We start from the raw sequence: 21,064 nt of genomic DNA, 5'->3' as shown, positions 1-21,064 counted from the left end.
CAAGCGAATTACCTCACAAAAAATGGATCATTTGTTATAGCATAGGGTATTTAAGACTGTTCTGTATTCATGTCACGGTTTAAACCAGCCCTTTTGCAACACTATAGCATCCAGGCTACACTAAACTATCAGATATACACAAAATATCAGTCATTTCCATGACTGTCCGAAACCACAGACAAAAGTAACCACATCGAAGCAAAACCATCATGCATGAATATCGTAGTACAGAGTGAAAAAGAAACTCATCATCCAAGTTTAGGCATGGCCAAGAACTTGCATTTCAGAAGCTCGTCAGCGCTGGGACGCTGTTCATAATCAAGATGGAAAGTCATATCCAGGAATTCCTTGGCATCCTGGCTCACATGTTCTGGAGCTGGAGGACGGGCCTTGTTACTGCCAATAGCGAAAATGGCCTGAAGTTGACTGCAATCGGGGAAGGGATGGGCGCCAATGAACATCTCGACAACCAGACATCCCAAACTCCAGATATCAGCCTTCTTGGTGTGGGCAGTCTGTCGCACGACTTCAGGCGCCATCCAGTAGACACTGCCCTGGAGAGATGGGCGATTGATATGACCACCTCCGCCACTGCTAGCACGAGAGCCAAGAACATGGGATGCCTCAACACGTTTGGAAATACCGAAATCAGAGATCTTAACACCACCCTTATTATCAACGAGGATGTTGGCGCCCTTGATATCACGGTGAATGATATCTTTGCTATGCAAGTAGGACAGACCAGCCAGGATCTGTCGAACGAAGTTCTTCACCAGCGGCTCTTGGAAAGTGTTATATTGCTTCAGCATTGTAGCAATGGAACCACCTGGCACATACTCCAGGAAAATGTTTAGATGTGAATCATCGGCAGCTGTGCCGAGGTACTGCACAATGTTCGGGTGGTGCATACCCTGCAGAAGCTCAATCTCGTGCTTCAGAGCAGTGACCATGGTGTTTTTACGCTGATCGAACTCCGTTCCCTTTGTAGCAGAAGGAATTTCGACTTGCTTCACAGCCATAAGCTCACCGGTAATAGCATGCAGAGCAAGGAACACGCTTCCAAAAGAACCCTCACCGATCAGGGAACCCTTCATCCAGTTTGCGGGCGCGAAATTATTTCCAGCTAAGAAATCGGTAAGACCTGGATCCTCTTCGTCATCGTCTTCAGCAACCATCACACTCATTCTATTATTAAAGCCGTCGGTATCGGCATCGTCATCCTCATCGTCATCGTCATCGCCATCAATTGTGGCAACACTAACACTCTCCCCAGTTGTGCTCTGGGGCGAAGGAATTGCATCATCCGACCCACTATCAAGCGACACATAGGACTTGCGATTGGGCTCTGTTGTAGTTGGAGACTCTTCTTGAAGAGGTTGAAGTGTGGTCGATGCGATAGAGTCTCGGTATGAAGCCTGGGGTAGATTGAACTTGGACACTGAAACTGGCCGTGCGCGAGCTGCCGGTATCCCACCCTGGCCCTGGCCTTGACCCTGGTGCTGAAGCCAAGCATCGGCAATGTTAGGCATGGGCGGTATAGGAGGTATTGAAGGTAAAGGTGGTAGCGGAGGTGCATCTTTAAGGCTTGACGCAATGCTATAATTACTGACAACACTGAGACGACTTGCTGCGCGGCTAAGACGTTGAGATCTTCGCATTGTCTTTTCGATATCTTGCTTGTCGTGACTTGGGAAGAAAGATGGGAGCTCGTGAATAATCATCTCACTTGGAGGTCGTTGGCCGAAGAATGAACGCAGCTTAGCTACTGGGTTACGCTGATCATTTGGAGACATTTGATCCTGCTCAGCAGAAGGAGTATGGCGATGGCGAGAGCCCATTGGAGAAACAGGCTGTTTGGTATTAATGACCTGCCAAGATTCGCCTGTAAGTTGTTGAATCTTATTTTGTTGACGTCGACTGGATTTGTTCAAAGCAATCTGGTGTGTAACGGAGCTTTCATCCACAGCCAGCTGCGATGCTCGCCGAAGTTCGTCGTCGTCGGGCTCTCCAGCATGAATTTTCCTCAAAATCAAACGACCGCGCTCAGACTTTGAGACTCCTTCACATATCTCCATAAGCTCACTTTCTGCCAGTCTTCTGCAGTTCGCAAGATCCGGGTCTAAGCCATCCAAAACGTAGAAGCAATAGTTCCTGTACTGGTGTTCTGGAAGTTGTAACTTTTTGAGAACGCCGACCATCACCTCATCTGGTGTTTTGCAATGTCGAATATCCAAGACCTTGGTCTGTCCTCCTGTGTAGATAACCCGAATTACTGGCGAGTTAGGTGGAAGCGGTCCCATTGTTAAAGCATCAAGACTAGGGTTGCGAGGGTGATTGCTGCCTCGGCTCGAGCCATCATTCGCCATGCTAGAATTGCGACCGTTTCCTGAGCTGCCTGATGATGGTTGATTAAGATAGTCTTTACGCCACCTATCAGAGTCTGAAGGAGATACCCCAGGAGACGATTTGCCAAATTCTTCCGCCAGTTGGGACATTCGTCGATTGCCGAAAGTTGGGAAACCTGAGAAGCGCGAGGGTTCCGTGGATAAGGCTGCTGCCTCCAACGCAGCTAGTTTATTCTGTGGCTAGAGTTAGAATCTGATTTCACTGGGCTTTGTATGCGCTACTCACAATATTTTTCTGTCTGGGGTTGACGATAGCCTTGTTCCGAAGTTGTTTTATTGCGATAAAAATCCGTACTCGATCGCCCACTTTCTTGATGCCCATCTCTTGTAATATCTTTTGGTCGCAATCAACGAGGTTATCACCGGTAAAATGATTGGCTGTTGGCGCACATTAGCAGTGTTTTACACCATGGGTATAGTCAAAGCCTACCTCTGAAGACTGATTCATAATGGCCACATTTGATGCTATGCAGCCAAGCGACAACTTTCTTCTCATCCCACGCTCTGTCCGATGTAAGTATGTGATGCCTGCCTATCCCATATTACCCTTTCAATCTCTTACCGAATAGTCGTAAGTTCATCTTGACCCTCGGAGAAATCCGACTTCGTTGGGCTCGCAAACCCAAATCCATCCAGTCTGGTCGCTGTCCCTGGTCGCGCGGAGCTTGTGTGATAGGCAGTCACCGGCGTTGGCACCCCTAAGGGACCGGCAGAGTATTGCGTCTTGGCCAGCATGGTTTCTGAACTCTGGTATATCACCGGGCTATGTATTCGTCTGTTCAGTTGGAGCGGCGGCTAATCACGTTTCGCAGCGCCCTTGTCCGCGGAGACAAGGGCCGTTTTGGCCGGATTTGATACGCGGTCGGGGAGATATATGTGGACGGTCAACGCATAATCTTGAAGATCTGAATTTCGAGTCAGCTTTTGCATTTATCAGCCTCGCTGACCAGGTAGTAAGATGATGGTGTTGGGGCATGGCGCATGGGGCATGGGGGCCAAGAGGGGTGATGATGTGCGCCGCCGGCCCGACGACAACAAGAATCCTTTTTGGGCCTAGATGTCTGGTATGACGGAGGATTACTGACCTGTGTTGCACAATGGGACAAAGGACACAAAGAATCCCTGGCGGGTGGGATTGGAATTGGGGAGATCGCGAATGACGATTGATCGCGATGTCTGAGCCTGATTTTTTGGGGCGAGATCGGTTGGTGGACCACTTAGTGTGGTCGAGATGGGGCGTTATCGCGATAAACTCCCCACTTGACAGGGAAATGGCAGATATATAGAAGATCTCTCTGGGACAACAGGATCTAACAATTTAGATCGGATGAAAAAGAAGACAAGAGATCGGACAAAAAAATAAAAGTTCAGAAAACCAACGTGAGACAAACGGTAGTGCGTCAAGGGGTCTCCATCCCCACGCGTTTCAAGACGGCCACGGGTACTACGAGTGCCCACAAGACCTTTATCCCTTGGATCCTTCGTCTGATGGGTGCCACGCTATATCATATGTAACATATACTCTACACTGAGTCAATGTTGGGCTTATGATATAATATCTCATTGTGATCTGTACAAACAGTTTGAATTATTGCGATCGAACTCTCACGTTTCAAGATTTAAGCAGATCCAATCGTCTATATCTACATCTAATTGGTCTTGCCGTCCACTTGAGGACAAGATACTCTAGGCCCCACCGTTGAAACAGCCACTGAGCCGTGGTGAAACCTGTGCTGTGATAGGAGGATACCAATTTAGTAACAAAATGTATAGCTTTCTTGCTCCCATATTACCTCATAAGCTACCAATGCTAAATATAGCACTTTGTGCTACAAACATTGGTAAAACCTTAGTATACCTAATATATTGTAAGCTTTTGCCCTGCAATCTTGGATCTATCAAATAATATCATAGGAAATAGGATAACTCACAAAACAGCCTTTCTAAATTTTTAGAATTGACAAAGAATAGCAGGTGAAACATAACCTAAGAATTGAAAAGCCATTTTACTATACTCTGTCTATCCAAATGTCTGGATTGTAGACCTCGGATAAACATAGTATTTTCCGTGGAAGTCCCGAGCAAAGTCCCGAAGCGGGAAAATACTAAGTAGCAATCCGGCGGGCTGTTAGATAGTCAACTGGTCAAATGGCCTTGAGAAATTATTCATTCTATGGGTGAATGCTATTATCATTCCTATGGTCAAGGGTCCCTTATCTACACATATGTACATATCTCCGTATGGAGGCGTACCTGGAAACCTGTCCAAACCCTAATTCCATAATGTTTGCATTACCATATCCGGCCTTGCTTGAACATAGACTCTCGCTCTCTCCGCACTAGGTGGAGACTGGCCGTGCATATCGGAGGCCTGTGGTCGGCCAATTCCCCATGATGATTTCTCAGTCCATGCGCATGCATATCTCCTTGACCCCCTCAAAGTGTGTGATCTTATGTGATCTATGATATCTCTATAGATCTCAAGTTTACTCCTCCATCCATCTTTACTGTACACCACCACGTGACCCCCGCTCCCCTCACCCGCGTCCAAACCCCACAGTTCTATTTTTCCCCGCTCAGATCCAAAGGTGCCTCAAATTCTTTCCCCTCTCTGGAACCCAAATTGGAAATCCCCAAATCCCCCTTTCCCCAACTATGGACGACGAAAAATCTGCAAAAATCAAGAAGAAGGGAGCCGCTCACCGAAAGTCCCTCTCATGCGAATACTGCAGCCGATCCTTTGCCCGCCTGGAGCATCTCCAACGCCATCTCCGCACTCGTTGAGTAACCCCAAATGCCTTCTCTCCTCTCCCCCTACTGAATTTCGAGGCTAATGTGGGACAAATCAGATACGAAAGAAAAGCCTTTCTCATGTGACATCTGCTCCAAATCGTTCGCTCGCAGGTAAGACCATGCCCTAACAATGACATCCCTCCCCAATTGGGCCAATCGCTGATTCCCATGCAACCACAGTGACCTTCTGGTGCGACATGAGCGCTTAGTACATCCAGCTGAAACGGCGGCTGGTCGAGAACACCGTACACACAACGGAACCGAGAACAGTCATCATGAAATTCCAATTCAGTCAACCATAATTCAACCCGCCCATCACGAGTCACGCATGCTAGAGCTAGCAGACGCCATCCCCGTTCATACCCAGATTCCCCCTCCTCCTCCCCCACCAGAGGTGCAGGTCCAACCACCGCCAATAGTAGAATCTCCACACTTCAATCCGTCTTGGGGCTATGACCTGAATTTATTGTCGCATGCCGCGAGCCATGTCGCTTTGGAAGGGCAACAAGAGAGTTTGGAGTCGATGAGAAAGCCATCTCACTCCGTCGGCACACCATCTCAATCTCTTGGCCAGGCCTCTGAGAGAGGTCTTACTGATAATTATGGGTTAGAGCCCTCAATACTTGATCTTACGGACTTGGGCGACCCTGTCCAGGATTTTACAGTATTTTTGGAAAGTGTTGGTCTTTCGTCCGATTGGGATTCTGGTGTCTTTTCGTCTGTAGAGGAACCGATGATGCCACCAAATTTATCTATGGATTCAAAACAACACGTTCGAGATACAACATCGGCCGCAAGACTAGGCGGCGATCTCATGAGTGACCCCCGAATGCAAGTGGATGATCCGCCTTCTTTCTCCAACTTTGGTTCACGGTTACCATCGCTACAGCCTGAGTCCCACGATATGGAGGATCGTATTGGACTGCAAGATGAAGGCTCTCGACCAGCATGGGACATTTCCAATTACGATCGCCAGGTATTTGTTTCGAAACTTGAGGAATTCTCATTCGTTCTTCCTAAAGGCTTTGTGGCACCATCTCGACACGCTTTATCCCGGTTTTTTGCTGGTTATATAAACGGATTAAATGAGCATCTACCATTCGTACATGTGCCCACTCTATCCATCGCCAAGTGTTCCCCTGAACTCACATTAGCGACGGCGGCAGCTGGTTCACATTATAGATTTGAAAATGGTCGAGGAATTGACTTGTTCCATGCAGCGAAAGCTATTTTGCTGGAGCGTCTTCGCCGACGCGACAGTCGACAAGTACCTCGCCCTACATGGAATTATATTTCTCCTCCTTCTGGCCATTATAACTCGCGAGGGTCCTCAATGATCTCAAACACTGCGAGCAGTCCATTTCAATCCCAACATCATCAGCCAAATCAACCTGTTAATCCTTCGATATATACCCCGGATGATTCGGATGCTCATATGGAAGTGATCCGAACTTTCTTGCTTCTCACTGTTTTTGCTTCCTGGGAAAGACACCCAGAATTACTGCGAGAGATCCTTTCTCTGCAAAGCACACTGGCACGACTCGTTCGTGAACATGGCTTGACAGAACCACCACCTACTCCAGATCCCATCAGTTGGGAAGAATGGGTAAGGCGAGAAGGTAACAGGCGAACGAAACTTATCGTCTACTGTTTCTTCAATCTTCACTCAATAATGTACAATATACCGCCGTTGATTTTGAATGGGGAGTTGAAGTTGAATATGCCTTCCTCCCATGACTTGTGGAAAGCTAGCAATTCAAGCCAATGGCGTCGGGTTTCCCGTGTCAGACAAGGACAAGGCTCTGATATACCCTTCCAAGATGCATTTGCTCGACTATTCTTGAAATCATCCACCTCGCTTCCATCGGCCCCAATATCTCCATTAGGGAACTATATTCTCATCCACGCGATCATTCAACAGATATTCTTTGCCCGTCAGCTCTGTCTGTCTGCCCCCAATATGCACGGCACTAGTCTCAGGCAGGAAGATCTCAATGTTCTGGACAACTCCTTGAGCGCCTGGAAAGCCCTCTGGAAACGTACCCCAGAATCTAGCATTGACCCTCAGAATCCAGCTGGCCCTATCGCATTCACATCGACAGCCCTTCTCGGTCTTGCTTATATCCGGTTGCACGTGGACTTAGGTCCCTGTCGACATCTCATCACTCAAGATCCAATGCAAATTGCCGGGGCTCTTACCGAATCACCACCTATTGCTCGCAGCCCACGATTGATCATGGCACTGCTGCACTCTGCGCACGCTCTATCTATCCCGGTCCGACTGGGTATCGATTTTGTGGCGCGTACCCACTCCTTTTTCTGGAGCATTCAGCACTCACTCTGTAGCCTTGAATGTGCATTTCTTCTGAGTCGCTGGTTACTTGCTATTCCTGCTACTCATCCGGAACAACGATTATCGGAGCACGAACGCAAACTTCTCTTGTGGATCAAGAGCATGATGGATGAAACCGAAATGGCTGTTGATCCTCCAGGTGCCCCAGATCTGGATTTCATGGCGAATCCATACAAGGTACGACAATTGAGCGTGGCCATTGTCCGTGTCTGGGCCCGCACATTCAAGGGAAATACCAGTTGGGCTATCGTGGATCTTGTTGGATCAAGTCTAGATGCCTATGCAGACCTTTTGGAGAACTAAACTCCCCCGCCCGCTGCCTCTTTTCTCATCTTTTATATTATTATACTTTTTTCTTTTTCTTTGGGGACTTTTTGGACGCTCTCTTTTGGTATTTTGGAAATAAAACCCTGGCGTCGCATTTTTGATATTCATGAGTTACTACGACATAGTGGCCTAGCCACTCTAATGACGGTATTGCTGAAACGTTCAAGTTGCTTGTTCCTTTTCATTGAACGTCTTTTTGGTCTCTTTCTCTTTATTTGGTGGATATGATAACTGGTGGAGTTTGTTTGTACATGCGGATGACAGGGTTTTGAGGGAAGTTTTTTTTTGGGAGATAACGAGGTTCACATCTTACTTTTCTATATCAATCCACTGAGGCTTACATGGAAAATATCTTCCTAGCGGAATTTTCTACTCAAACAATTGCCCCTTTTGTAAGAACAATGAGACATCATGCCCTTCGAGTAACCTGTTATCTACCAACATTTTTATTTTCCGGCAAGCGCAACCACTCCTATGGAGCTTAAACATTTGTACCACTTAGGGTTAGAATGTGTCGCGACAGCACTATTTCTAACAGAAAAAAAGAAATTTCGGCATATAAAGCCTCTACTTGCATACTTTGGCTCCCCTCGCTAAATTTCCAGATAAAATGGTCGAGCCTACCCCGCCCAAGACCAAATCGGTACCATGTACCTACCCTACCGCGTACATACCGCGCCTTGTCGCTTCAGTGACAAGGGTATTACCCGGACTAAAGCGCCGCCGCTGCTAAATCCCTTTGTTAGGTAGCGTCAAGTAGCAGTAAATGAGAGATAATATAATTTTCAGCAACCAGTACCCCACCCCGATATTGCGTAGCCAATTATTGCAATCTCACACCTTTCTAATATTCATTCGATGCTTCCTTACCTCAATCTTGCCTATCGCTGCTCAAGAATTTCACGAGTAGATCAACTGTGTTATTCCAAAGGCTCAATGGCAACCATGCCTGGCACGATGGATACCCACGGCGAGAACCGGCCTTTATTGGGGTCCAGCGAAGTCCAACCAACACCCACGTCGAAATCACAGAAGTTAACTGTGATGATTGCAACAATCACGCTTATCCTTGCTATCGACTTTGGTTTCTTTTTAACTGTCGCGCCCCAAACAAAAGTCTTTGAGAGTATTGTTTGTCAGAATTACATAGCTGGCTTACCGAAGAACATGGGCAAAACTTTAGCAGAGGATATTTGCAAATCCGAGCTTGTTCAGAGTGAACTAGCTCTTGTGAATGGATGGAAGGATACATCCGATGTCTTGCCAGGTAGTTGAATCGATTGCACCCCAGCGTTTAACTGACACTTTCGACTAACGGTAATACATCAAAGGTATCCTTCTTTCTGTTCCTTATGGCGTCTTAGCGGATCGCTGGGGGCGGAGACCGGTTCTTCTTTTGGGATTAATAGGGGTTCTGCTTGGTCAGTTTTGGGTCCGTGTCGTCTGTAAGTGAACCTTTGAAATACTTGAGCAGTCTTGTGGTTCAACTTAACTGAGGCATATGTGGCAGGCTTTTATTCCACTGTCCTTCCATTGCGACTGGTCTGGCTGTCGGTGGTGTGGAGGTTTATTGGCGGCGGGGACATAACCCTGTCATCTACTGCTTTGGTCATTATTGCAGACCAATTTCCTCAAGAAGAGATGTATATACAGACGCTGTCTGGTCACTCCGCGATATTCATTTACTTATTTTTTTTTTACATAGGGCAACAGCTTTGTTCCGAATCGTTAGTGCAACTTTATTGTCTGAAGTCCTAGCCACCCCCGTCAGCGCGTATTCAATGACTCGTGACGCGTGGACACCATATATGCTAGGACTTGGGATCGCTACTCTCGGATCAATCAGTGCTTTCCTCATGCCAGAAACTCTGACTAATGCTAAATCTAAGATTTCCTCGGTGGGTGTAAACATCGAGGAAGAGCAAGAGGCAGAGATACAGTCGCAACTGGCTACAAAGGGCTCGATAAGGCATTATATCGGCAGGAAAGTGTATGAAGTTCGTGAATTGACTCAATCTGTGATAGGCAGTCCAGCCGTGACTGTCTGTCTCTTTGCGCAATTCATCACATCAATCAGCAAGCAGTCAACAAGTATTCTGCTGCAGTATACTTCAAAACGGTTTGATTGGAGTATTGGCAATGTAAGCTTTCTTATCTTTGTAATCTTCTAAGTACTAAAGGTTCAAAGGGCTGACAACTTTCTAGTCTAGTCTCCTCGTCTCTTTACGCGGCATCATTACCCTGGTTAACTTTCTGGTAATCATGCTAGCCATATCCTCCTTGCTGATACGCTACTCCCATCTCTCAGGCAATCTGAAAGACCTTCGATTAGCACGTATCAGCAGTTTTGTCTCCGCTCTCGGCTTCATAATCATGGCAACTGCTAATTCTCGAGTCGTATTGATCCTGGGCATCGTACTCCTCGCGCTAGGAGCTGTGTTCGCGGTATCTTGTCGTACTTTTGTGACGTCGCTGGTTCGACTTGACCGTGTGGGAACATTAGAATCCTCTGCTGCGGCTCTTACATCGTTTGGGACGGTGGTTTCCGGTCCTTTACTGGCTTATTCCTTTCGATTGGGCCTTTCTCTAGGACCTGCCTTGTTTGGACTGCCATTTATTCTGGCTGGGGCAATATATCTTCTTGGTTCTGTCTTGCTGATTCCGGTAAAGGTTCCTGATACGATTTATGGATAGTGTGGATCGGATTCTTGGAAGCCCAAAGTTAAGTTCAAGGTATATAACTATCATTGCTCTGCTCGACAAAGGCTTTCAGCTATGTATTCATTTTGCCATAGTAGTTTTTAGGGTTCATTTTAGTTGAGACTTCAGTAAATTTTTAAGGGTTCACATTCATCTTCAATCTTCAAAAAAGGTTTGCTTGCAAGGTTTCCAATCTTATCTTCGGGTTCTTCAAGTTTTTTGTATACTAGTATATATATATTACTACTAGATCGAGCCTTAGCTTCCAACTTGAACTTGGAGGTTCAAGTTCTATTATTAGTAGGCGACCTCAATTGGCTCAATATATTTCGGAGGTTAGTAACTTGAACAACTCGAATAGTACTAGTAGGACTACTAGTAGTACGAAGTACTAGAAAACTTAAGCCTCGTTCAATTATGTTTTTCATCTATATGGCTGTTCACGGTACGGTAATTTTGACGATATCGTACCGTGAGCAGCTCTATTCATCTACCTTTACATAGTATGATTATATAGAGTTTTCTATAGAGTCCAAGTATCATGACGTTCACAGGTTCATTCCAAGTGCTATAATATTCACCTGTGGGCTATGTATACTCTAGTGGACTCTGAACCCGCCTTTATAGTCTGACCGCCTCCCGATTTGGTTTACCGCAATCTGCCATATGCTGAGTCATTATTTTACCATCGGTGCGTAAAATTGGGTATGTAAATTACCACACCCAATCCTTGGAAGCCGGGCATTTACCCTCAATGCATGCCCTATCCTCCCCGGTTAAGCCGAATCACACAACGTGAGAGAATTTCAGTAGAAAGGTTTTTGTGAGTCTAAAAATATTTCGTTATGATCAAAATAATTGACAGTGTTACTCCCATCAATCAAATTGACAGTGATCAATATAGTATAAGATGATAACAAGTACATGTATCTGCTACATAGAATTTGATATCTAGTAACTACAGGCGCAGAAATAGGTACCTGGGCACGGCCATTTGGGCAGGCGCGCTATTGTAGTATGGAGCAGACTTCGCCCGGGCAGGAACCTAGGAACCTTGGAACCTTGGAAGCGCTGTTGGTATTACAGCCGTTATCGTGGCCCGTAGTCCAATCACAACTCTCCGCCAAAGGGGGAGTCTCCAGCCTTTTACTCCACGCTTTTTCTTGATATCGGGTCTTGCGACTCTTCTGTGCCAACCCACACCCATCAGGACTGATGGCTTGCTTACTATCCCCTACGCCCGACGTATTCATAGGAGCCATCTGACGGGCGCTGTTCCAGCGGGGTTAACGGGCATCCCCTCCCCGAGTATGGCGTCTACGTTCCAGGATGCGTGGCAGTGAGTGCTCCTTAACGCCCTCCTCTTGGAAATGGACTTCGTTGAAAGAAAGAGGCCAAGATGATTGGATTCACTGCTCACATTTATTATCTTTAGAATTGCGCTCGTGGCTGAGCAAGAATTAACACGGTGCCTCGCTGAGAAAGAACCGACCTTTGTGGAATTCTCTCAATTCTTGTCCGAGTCAGTTTCGCATTTCTACCCGCGTGCCCCTCGGCTTACACTGACTGAATCTGTATTCGATTAGCTTTCGCACTGCGTGCCAAAATGCCATTCTCCTTGATTTCGATGCTGCCCGCGAACGAGATGCCGAAGGTCGCCTGTGGGACGCGCACCTGAAACTGAACAACCGGTTTCGCAAGAAGCTTTCTCGTGTGAGTACACACCATTTGAAGCGACTGCCTGCAGCCCTTTAAACTTAACTGACAATTGAGAATTCGAATAGCACAAGGAGGAAAATGTCAAAAAGAAGCCGGTGGAGAAACGGAAACTCGAGAAGCATTATCTCGATTTCATCAAATCGAGTCAGCGATTTTACCGTGGATACATTCAACATCTTTCATCCCATTTTGGTGGCATTCTGGAATTGGAGAAAGTTGCGCGCAAGTTCAATTTCGAGAGTGCGCAATGCCCTATTGGTGTTTATACGGCTGGGGATGATGCTAACAATTATTTTCTTAACCAGACTTGTCGGCACAACCCCCGTCCAGTGTCACGCCCGATCTGCGCAAACGAATTCTTCAATCCTGCCATGCAACACTCATTCGTCTGGGCGATCTTTCTCGATATCGGGAAACGGAACTAGTTGCTAAGGATCGCAATTGGGGACCTGCCATTGGCTACTATGATCTCGCTTCAGTAGTCTACCCTACATCTGGTGCATCACACAACCAGTTGGCAGTTATCGCACTTGCAGATGGAAATCACTTTCGTGCTACCTATCATCTCTACAGGGCCTTGTCCGCTAGAGATCCCCATCCATCGGCGAAGGGTAACCTGGAGATTGAATTTAGAAAGGTCATGAATGCATGGGCTAAGCGAGAATTGATTCGCCCCGAAGATGCAGGCATTCCAGGCCGAGCTCTGGCTCCCTGGTTTGTCTATCTTCACGCACAATGCTACAAAGGCAATGACTTCCCCGAGCATGATGAGCTAGAAAGTGAGGTAATGAGCCAGCTGGCCGTGGATATTAGAGAACAAAGGTCCTTAGAGGGCACCCTCCAGAAATTCTGTCTCGTCAATATCGCTGCAGAGGATTTCGCTCGAGCGCGATCGACTGAAGAATCGGCAAATGCACGCATCTTCTTCCAGCGAGTCAACGTGAAAACTTTCTTCACGTTGCTACAAATTCTACTGGTTGAGTTGGAGCGATTCGCTGTGGAGGACTCAATCAACAAACCCACCGATAATGGGCCAGACAAAGTAACCGCGGTTGCACGTCGGATATTGCCTGCATTGAGGCACTACAGCTCCTGGCTTTTGGCCACCAGTGACTTCCTTATTGCGCAGAAAGAAGAGAAAGATTCAGCTCTTTCGATTCAAATAAAGGAATTTTGGAAGATTTATGCTGGAACATTGACTCTCCTAGCGTCTACGTTCGAAATCATACATCTTCCGGAGGTCGACTATCTTCTCGAAGAGGACGAAGAAAGCCTAGGGTTTGCGCCTTTAGATCAAAAAGCCACAATCCGTCGATATTGTACGCCAAATGGGGAGATCAAACCTAGAGTGACTGACCCTAAAATTGAAAGAAGCCATCCCAATATGGAGATGCTATACCGCGTTCGGGAATTCGTCATTGATGGTCTTGATCTAGTGGTTGGAAATAGAATCCCCATCGCTCTCATTGACGATGAAGATAAGAAGACATTTATCTACCAGGAGGATGGATTGCCTTCTCAGATCTTCTCCAGCCCTCATGGTCGCCCTGATACGCTTCTTAGCGCCAACATTGAGCGCGAGGACATTCCACCGCCAACTCAAGACTCCAATTCCGTTGCTGAGGGCCGCAGCATGTTCGGTGGCTCACAGTCTGCTTCGGCATCCATAGCTGCTAATATGCACGGGATTGTGGAAGGTGTTGAGCGTCTGGTCGAATCTGACACATATGAAAACCCAACCGGCCTTGAAAACCAGTTTGCGTCTTTCTTGAATGATACCGGGGATATGCCCACTCCGTCTGGTCACATGAAGTCAAGCCCCCATGCCTTCCCTTTTACCGAGCAAAATATACAGTCCCTTGGGATGCCCATGGCACCACCTGGGCTTGGTCCACCTGTCCCAAACGTGACGGAGGCTCTTCATGCATCTTCGTCTCAGTCGTACACTCCACTTCCCACTCTGCCCAATTTCTCAAATATCTGGAATACTTCTTCTTCCGGTCCCCTAAGAAACGGTGCATCCCCTCGAACTCCGCCAGGTCTAGGCCCACGGTCTCCAATGCACCAAATGACCCCAGGCAATCCCAACCTCTCTGGGCGGTCTCCTTCTCAGGATCAGATTAACAACGAGCTGCTCCATCATGGTATTATGGGCCAACCACAATTTTCAAGCTCGCAAGAAGCATCATCGTCCAACCCATCGTGGATGGCAGCGTCTAATGTCTCCCCGGCGCTACCTCAGCCCGGTCCCACAAACGCATGGGATCGAGAATCGATCGGCCGAATGACATTTGGTTCTTACGAACTGCCGACCCAGGGTATGTCGAGTATGCCGGCATCGGCATGGGCCAACGAAGCCTTCATTGCCAACAGCCTCGCATCCGGTCCTGGCCAATACAACCCTGGCCTTAGCAGCCACCGCAGGTCGGCAACCCAACTTGGTGCAATTGGACAAAGTCCTCCATGTGGACAGGGAGGCTGATTATGACTCTTTATCGCTTTTGCGCCGACAATCCTACAGTATTATGACCAGGTCATATGCATAACGACTGGCGCATGTACCAGACCCTCGTCAGCTATTTGAGAAGGCGATATCAAAATATCCAATCCTGCACAACCGGATTCTCCCAGGTAACCTGATATTGATGCGCTCTATTTCCCTATTCTTCATAGACAAGACTAGCAACACAGAAACCGTGGGCAGTAAGATCGTTGCCCATGCATGTTCGGATATTTATTATCATGATGCATGCAGCTTCGGTCTTGAGCCCGGTCCTGTTCTTGAGTTTTGGTTTGGGTAACTTGATCAACTTGTTCATTATGGCCTTTATGCCTAGGTCTTATCTCAGGCTAAGAATCTATGAAATATGGACCATCCCCGATCATTTCCCCGTTCATTTTTTCCCTGTGGCAATCCTTTTCAATGGAATGCACTGCGTGTTCAACACTCGACACAGCCGAAAATGACGATGGAGATGAAACATAGAATTATTGTGGATATGTGTTGGTATCCTTCAGTTTATCACTTTTGTTCCCTCCCGTTTCATGCGACATATGAAGTTCTGTCATGACCAAAATCGTTTTGTTTTTGTTGTTGTTTTTCACATGCGCAATGAGCACTGCTTCTACGTTGTTTTTACTTGTTCCAACAGCTGTGGTTTGGAGGAATGACATTATGGATGGTATTCCTGGAGAATATGGTTTCTTGGATAGGGCACAGGCTTGGGAATAGGTTCTATTACATATGTATGTTAAAGATGCAAGTATTGCATCTCGGCCTATGGTCAATGAATGACAAATGTTTTATGGTTATGACATACGCAAATATTTGATAAGACTCAAAGGGGCGAGGGTACTTGCAAAGGCTCTTGGCGCATTGATCACATTTAAAATTCTTAACCTTGGAACTAGTACACGTGTGTGATTGCGCAGGAGATGGTACCTGAACTACTTGGAATCGTAGCGGAGAGTTCCGAAAGATGCTCCATGGGAGCAAACTGTCTTTCATTTCAATTGTCTCGACGTTAAGTCGTAATTGTCATATAAAAGCATAAAAAAGTTATAAACGACAAAATATGTGGGTATAGAGGGTTGAATCATCCAGAGTTTGATAGCGCATGTTCAATCAGTTGATATTGAGATGCACCGAGATTTTCCATTTAGGAAATCTTGTGTTGAAAAGTCTTCATTTCTAGCTTTTGGTTTGGCATTTGCCAATCTATGAGCGGGAGTAAGCCTGCTTAGGGTAGGGGTAACTAGATGATTGCATCAAGTTAGTTTTATGCGACTCAAAGACATCCAGTAAGGCAACTTACGAAGGACCAAGCTCTTGAATGCTCTTAGCAGCGAGCCACTGACCCATGTCAACGGAGTCCTCCAGGGACTTGCCGGCGACAAGACCGGCGACGAAACCACCGGCAAAGGCATCACTATTAATATCAGTATTAGAATATTGTAAATGGTTGTTTGGGTTTCCATTGGGCGGTTTAACTTACCCAGCACCGTTGGTGTCGTTGATGGCGTCCTTGGAGAGCTCGTGGACGGGGAAGGTCTTGATCTCGACATCACCGCTAGCAGAGGCAACGGCAATGACAGTGGGGTCAGTACCCTGGGTGACGATGGAGATACGACCACGCTGGGTGTTCTTCTTGGGCAGAAGAGCGAGCTTCTTGGCGATCTCGACGACATCCTCGGTGCCCCATTGGTGGCTCTCGGAGTAGGCACGAGCCTCAGTCTCGTTGCAGACGGTGTAGTCAGTGAAAGGAAGGACGGAGTCCAGCTGCTCCTTGAAGAACTGGGGAATGAAAGGAGCGGAAAGAGAGAGCATGAAGGGCTGAAGTCAAGATGTGAGTGAATTGGTCTATCAATTAGGGAAAGAGATGATACATACCTTGTTCTTGGCAGCGGCCTCCTCAGCAAGGGCCAGGATGGCAGGGACACAGACTGTCAGGTGGAAGCCACCGACGAAGTAGAACTGGGCCTTCTCGACGAGGCTCCAGATCTCAGGCTGCTTCAGGTGCTCCAGCTTGTACTCGTTGGCGGCAGCGAGGTGGGTGCACAGGCTGCGGTTGTGGCCAGTGATGACGGCACCGCACTTGCCGGTGGGCTGGGTCTCGTCCACACGGTACTCGGTGTGAACACCGGCCTCCTCACAGGTCTTCTTGAGGATGTCACCGTACTGGTCCTTGCCGACGCAACCAATGTAGAGGGTAGAGTTATCGGGGAGAAGGTACTGGGCACCACGGGCAGTGTTCTGGGCAGCACCACCGGGGATGAGCTTAGCATCCAGCTTCATGAGCTCATCGTAGAGACCCATGTGCTGCTCCTCAGCGAGGATAGCATCGTTAGCCTTCAATCCATACTTCTCGAGGAGAGAAGCATCGGCACGGGCCTGGATGTCGAGGAGAGGGTTCTCCAGACACAGAAGAGGGTAACCTTGAGGGGAAGCCATTTTATAAATCGGTAATTGGATTATAGGAAGTGAAGGAAATTAAGGATTGAGAAGAACTTAGACAAAAAAGCGGGACAAGAAGAGAAGGTGGGAGGATGGAGGGGCCCGGCAGAAAACAGTCCGGGCGGAAAGTCCGTGGCTCCACTTACTTTGTGATGGAATTCTGGAGAGATCAAGTCTATTTCCGAGGTTATAAGCATCATCCCGGTCTATTTCCAAAGCCACCATCATGGCAGGCCACGCAATGGAGATCCCTGAAATTATTCAGTCAGCCTCAATTCGGCACAATCCTTCCGCTGCCCATGATATCAACCCGGCCACCGCGGCCTCCGAGAAACGGCCTGTTGTTGCCGCCCCAGCTTCAGACGCGGGTAGTCTCTCGTCAGATCTCGTCGATGAGAGGCATGTAGTCCGACCTTTGCGCCGACGCCAGACCCTCCCTCCACTTCCAGATCTTCGCTTCGAACAAAGTTACCTGGCTAGCCTAAAAGACGCAGACACCTGGGGACGAATTACATGGATTACCGTGAGAGACCAGGTAAGTGACCATGCCGCGCCTTGGACTTCTTAAGAGGTGTTCCAAGGTAGGCCATTACAGGCGATGACGCACATAACTAATGTGATGAATTGCCATTGATTTAGGTCCTTCTGCCACTCATCCAAGGGACTGTCTGGACACTCGCGCTCTCCGGTTGGAGATTCTGGAACCGCAACGCCTCGCTTAGTGGACAAACGCTCGGCAGTAGACTTCGGCGCTGGTGGTACGATGTCAATAACTGGAAGCTTCCACCTAAATGGGGCAGCAGCCCGAAGCTTGCTGGTCAAGTTGAAGAAGTGAGTAAATCGCGATAAGCCGTTTTGTTTGGCGATTTCTAATAGGGGCTGTGTCGCTAACGGCGCTGGAGTTTCTACAGTTTTACGAAGCCCAGTTCTCCAACGCCGGTTCCGATTAATATCCTCTCGCATTTAATGTGAAAGCTGGGCTCAATGGCTCGGAGACTGTTTGGTTCCTGTCTTATTAGCATCTTTTGGCGTTCGGTCCTTGATTTACCCTTATTGTATCATCTGTTCTATATCCCAACATTTAGAATAACCTTCTTGGCTAAACGCCGACTTTGTTTTTGCCACTAAGTCTCCTTCTAACCATCTCAACAAGTATAAATCAGATGTCATGGCTCTATTCATCATATTTAATTCCTATACTGGCCCTCTCCCTCTACAACATACGAATAATACATCACGAGAAATTGAGACAAACGTTTATAGAGCAAGATGCCTACCCCTGGTAGGCAGCGTCTAGATGATCAGGACTCCATATACTGGTACTCAGGCTTGACTCATCCGGTTCAAGCCTGCGAAGAAGGAACTCCAGGAGCAGGATGGCTTTCAGCCCCTGCACTATGCCCAGGCCATCCGTTAGATTCAGCTGGCTGGGTATCTTTCGGCATTTCGGGGGTGACTGTGCTTGGGATGAATGGCACAGGTGCCACTGGGACCGCCTGCGCCTGCTGAGTCTCTTCCGGTAAATTCAACATGGCCTTTATGGTGTGCTGCGATGATTGTGGCAGAGGGACATGGGAATCTGTGGAGTCTCCAGCATTATTGGAATCTTTCATCTGGACATCTTGCACGGGGGGAGGTTCGTCGACAGGTGGCTTAGGTTCACTTGATGCACCTCCCTTGCCATATCGCAATTGGACAACAAGGCTAGGGGGTTCGCCATTGATGATCGACTCATCTCCGCTTATATTGTCCCCTTCATCGTCGCCCTCAAATTCGTTCTCATCGCCCCCGCTCCCCCATTCATTTCCGCTTTCATTTGCACTGCTTCGAGCTTCTGACTGGTCATCAAGGTCATCAGCAGCATATCCAGAGTAGCCATTGGGATTAGTTGAAGTCCTGGACCTCTGTGGTCTTGAAGTATCCTCATCCTCCTCCTCCTCGGAATCTTCGCGTTGTCCACTAAGCAAGGCCTCGCCGTAAAGACCTCCGGCACGAGAGCGGATCTGGCGTCCGCTCGCTGTGAATCTTGAACGAGGCTCCGCAGGTGCTGCGTTGGATGGTGCATTGCGACCAGAACGCCTTGAAGGCTGCTCATCGGAGAAAATATCCTCATCATCGGAATAAGTATACTTCAACTTTTTCCCGCGCGTGCGACCTTCATACATAGAGAACCCAGGTTCTGGTCGAGAGAATGCAGCCTTACGTGCAAGTCTATAATCACGACGTTTGCGTTTCTATTCATTTCGGTTAATGCAATGCCTTCGTACGCTGTAGTGCTGTGACTTACCTCTTCTGACGCTTCGAATCGGGGGATAGCTGCTATAATCCTTTCGCTAAGTTTCTTCGAATTTGTCCCTTTCTCTTGCTGAAGCTTATCGGCAATAGACTGTATCTCCGGGATGCTTCCAGCGACACTCCACCAGCTGATATGCTTGAGGGTAGGATTACTCTCTCGGTATAGACGAAAGTGCGTATCATCCTGCCCTTCAATGAGCCAGTATCGCCTTTTCAAGCTATCTCGACCCCATGGTTGAACAGATAACGGCTGATTGAGGTCATCATCATGGCGCGCCTGTTTGTATGATTCCTTAATCTTAGCCTGGATGGCTTCTGACGACGATAGAGACCAAAGTATCAAAGACCTCAGTAGTTCGAGCTATAAATCGAAATGTAAAAACAAGTTAGAATTGTCGGTGGATCTATAGATGTTTTTTCAGTCCATACCCGTTCTTCCGGCGACATGGTCGCAAAGCTACGACCCCCATGAAGAGGGTTCTTGCCCTCCCATGACTTGGGCCACTGTGACTGATGTGTCGAAATGGCCTCCTCCAACGGTCGTGTGTAGTGATTTCGTCTATGTGAAAGTTGGCGTGGATTAGCGATATATTCTGATGTTCATTGGCTGGTAATAACTGAAAGCGCGCGAAGGGTCGGGTGCTGGGCGGGATCAAGCTCGGGTGGCAACCATACTCAACATCTTTCTTGCGATTCAAAACGAGGCCCAACAATGCGCATAGCAATCGTTCGACATATTCGCCAGGTATAGGGTCTTCTACCCCTCTCTCAATGTCCTGGGGTCCGTAATGCGGTAAACTGCGAGGGAAGGCTTCATGAAATCGCGCGCGGAACGTGACGATGAACTAAACAATGCGACAGCTCAGTCAACGTGCCTTCAAGTAGAAAAGGGAACATGGACGCGTCGCGTACATGTTCTGAAACCCAGCAATCGGAATTCCTTCAGCGACAAGAAAACTTACGGGGATAATGGAGTTATCTGCCAGGACATGTTCATGCGGTGGTGACGGTTCCCGCTTGGGCGGCGGAGTCTCCGACTTCTCCTTCTTGAAGTACTTCGCAATGCCGACGGGGGCTTCGTCGACTGCCATGGCAGCTTCATCATCTGTTGGCGGTGCTGATGACAGCGATGATAGATCTGAATCTGAATGTGCCATATTGTGATGTGGTGGTGGTGGGGATGAGAGGTGATGCGAAGGACAAAGTTGAAATGCGCGAAGGAAGCGTCACGTCAGGCCTGGTCTGCGCGCCCGCATAAGATTATTTAAGGGATTATTTACGCGCACCGAGATTCATTCAACGCCATATGCTTTCTAGACAAGGACATTGGAGGTAACTGGCAATTGGTCTTTATATTACGCTCTATACAGGACTCAACGTGTTTTTAGCTGAAAAGGATAGTTGTATAGTCTAAATTGGTGTAAAAAAATTACGAAAATCATTTGTTTCGCTCCGGCAGTAGAGCAATGTTTGAATAGTAGTTATTGTAGTGATATTGAGTACAGGATGGCATGGTTG

The 21,064-nt window shown here is 47.7% G+C and overlaps 7 protein-coding genes across 7 annotated transcripts; 4 read left to right on the top strand and 3 right to left on the bottom strand.

Annotated features, from left to right (window-relative positions):
• Positions 1–248: 248 nt before the first annotated feature.
• Positions 249–3,140, bottom strand: N7478_005798 (STE11 family mitogen-activated protein kinase kinase kinase; the record flags this gene model as incomplete). Its single annotated transcript, XM_056922012.1, has 4 exons — positions 249–2,579; positions 2,632–2,783; positions 2,836–2,909; positions 2,968–3,140. 4 exons carry the CDS (start codon positions 3,138–3,140, stop codon positions 249–251), a joined length of 2,730 nt encoding a protein of 909 aa, XP_056780049.1.
• Positions 3,141–5,238: 2,098 nt separating this feature from the next.
• On the top strand, positions 5,239–7,854 carry N7478_005797 (fungal specific transcription factor domain-containing protein; the record flags this gene model as incomplete). The annotated part of the gene is made up of 2 exons (XM_056922011.1): positions 5,239–5,309; positions 5,379–7,854. 2 exons carry the CDS (start codon positions 5,239–5,241, stop codon positions 7,852–7,854), a joined length of 2,547 nt encoding a protein of 848 aa, XP_056780048.1.
• A 969-nt stretch (positions 7,855–8,823) lies between these two features.
• N7478_005796 (MFS general substrate transporter) lies at positions 8,824–10,572 on the top strand (the record flags this gene model as incomplete). Its single annotated transcript, XM_056922010.1, has 4 exons — positions 8,824–9,145; positions 9,353–9,521; positions 9,584–10,019; positions 10,084–10,572. 4 exons carry the CDS (start codon positions 8,824–8,826, stop codon positions 10,570–10,572), a joined length of 1,416 nt encoding a protein of 471 aa, XP_056780047.1.
• A 1,316-nt stretch (positions 10,573–11,888) lies between these two features.
• Positions 11,889–14,779, top strand: N7478_005795 (uncharacterized protein; the record flags this gene model as incomplete). Its single annotated transcript, XM_056922009.1, has 5 exons — positions 11,889–11,917; positions 12,014–12,100; positions 12,165–12,291; positions 12,363–12,537; positions 12,603–14,779. 5 exons carry the CDS (start codon positions 11,889–11,891, stop codon positions 14,777–14,779), a joined length of 2,595 nt encoding a protein of 864 aa, XP_056780046.1.
• A 1,236-nt stretch (positions 14,780–16,015) lies between these two features.
• N7478_005794 (adenosine kinase) lies at positions 16,016–17,248 on the bottom strand (the record flags this gene model as incomplete). Its single annotated transcript, XM_056922008.1, has 4 exons — positions 16,016–16,052; positions 16,113–16,226; positions 16,293–16,630; positions 16,688–17,248. 4 exons carry the CDS (start codon positions 17,246–17,248, stop codon positions 16,016–16,018), a joined length of 1,050 nt encoding a protein of 349 aa, XP_056780045.1.
• A 229-nt stretch (positions 17,249–17,477) lies between these two features.
• N7478_005793 (DUF1770 domain-containing protein) lies at positions 17,478–18,201 on the top strand (the record flags this gene model as incomplete). The annotated part of the gene is made up of 3 exons (XM_056922007.1): positions 17,478–17,786; positions 17,891–18,082; positions 18,163–18,201. The coding sequence occupies 3 exons, from the start codon at positions 17,478–17,480 to the stop codon at positions 18,199–18,201; spliced, it is 540 nt and encodes a 179-aa protein (XP_056780044.1).
• Positions 18,202–18,594: 393 nt separating this feature from the next.
• On the bottom strand, positions 18,595–20,703 carry N7478_005792 (uncharacterized protein; the record flags this gene model as incomplete). Its single annotated transcript, XM_056922006.1, has 5 exons — positions 18,595–19,485; positions 19,539–19,907; positions 19,976–20,105; positions 20,222–20,391; positions 20,509–20,703. The coding sequence occupies 5 exons, from the start codon at positions 20,701–20,703 to the stop codon at positions 18,595–18,597; spliced, it is 1,755 nt and encodes a 584-aa protein (XP_056780043.1).
• Positions 20,704–21,064: the final 361 nt, after the last annotated feature.

Source organism: Penicillium angulare (genome assembly GCF_028827245.1).
Source record: "Penicillium angulare strain IBT 27051 chromosome Unknown utg000004l_segment0_segment0, whole genome shotgun sequence".
NCBI classification, from domain to species: domain Eukaryota; kingdom Fungi; phylum Ascomycota; class Eurotiomycetes; order Eurotiales; family Aspergillaceae; genus Penicillium; species Penicillium angulare.
Note: the sequence above shows the minus strand (reverse complement) of the source record. Positions and strands in the feature narration are given on the sequence as shown.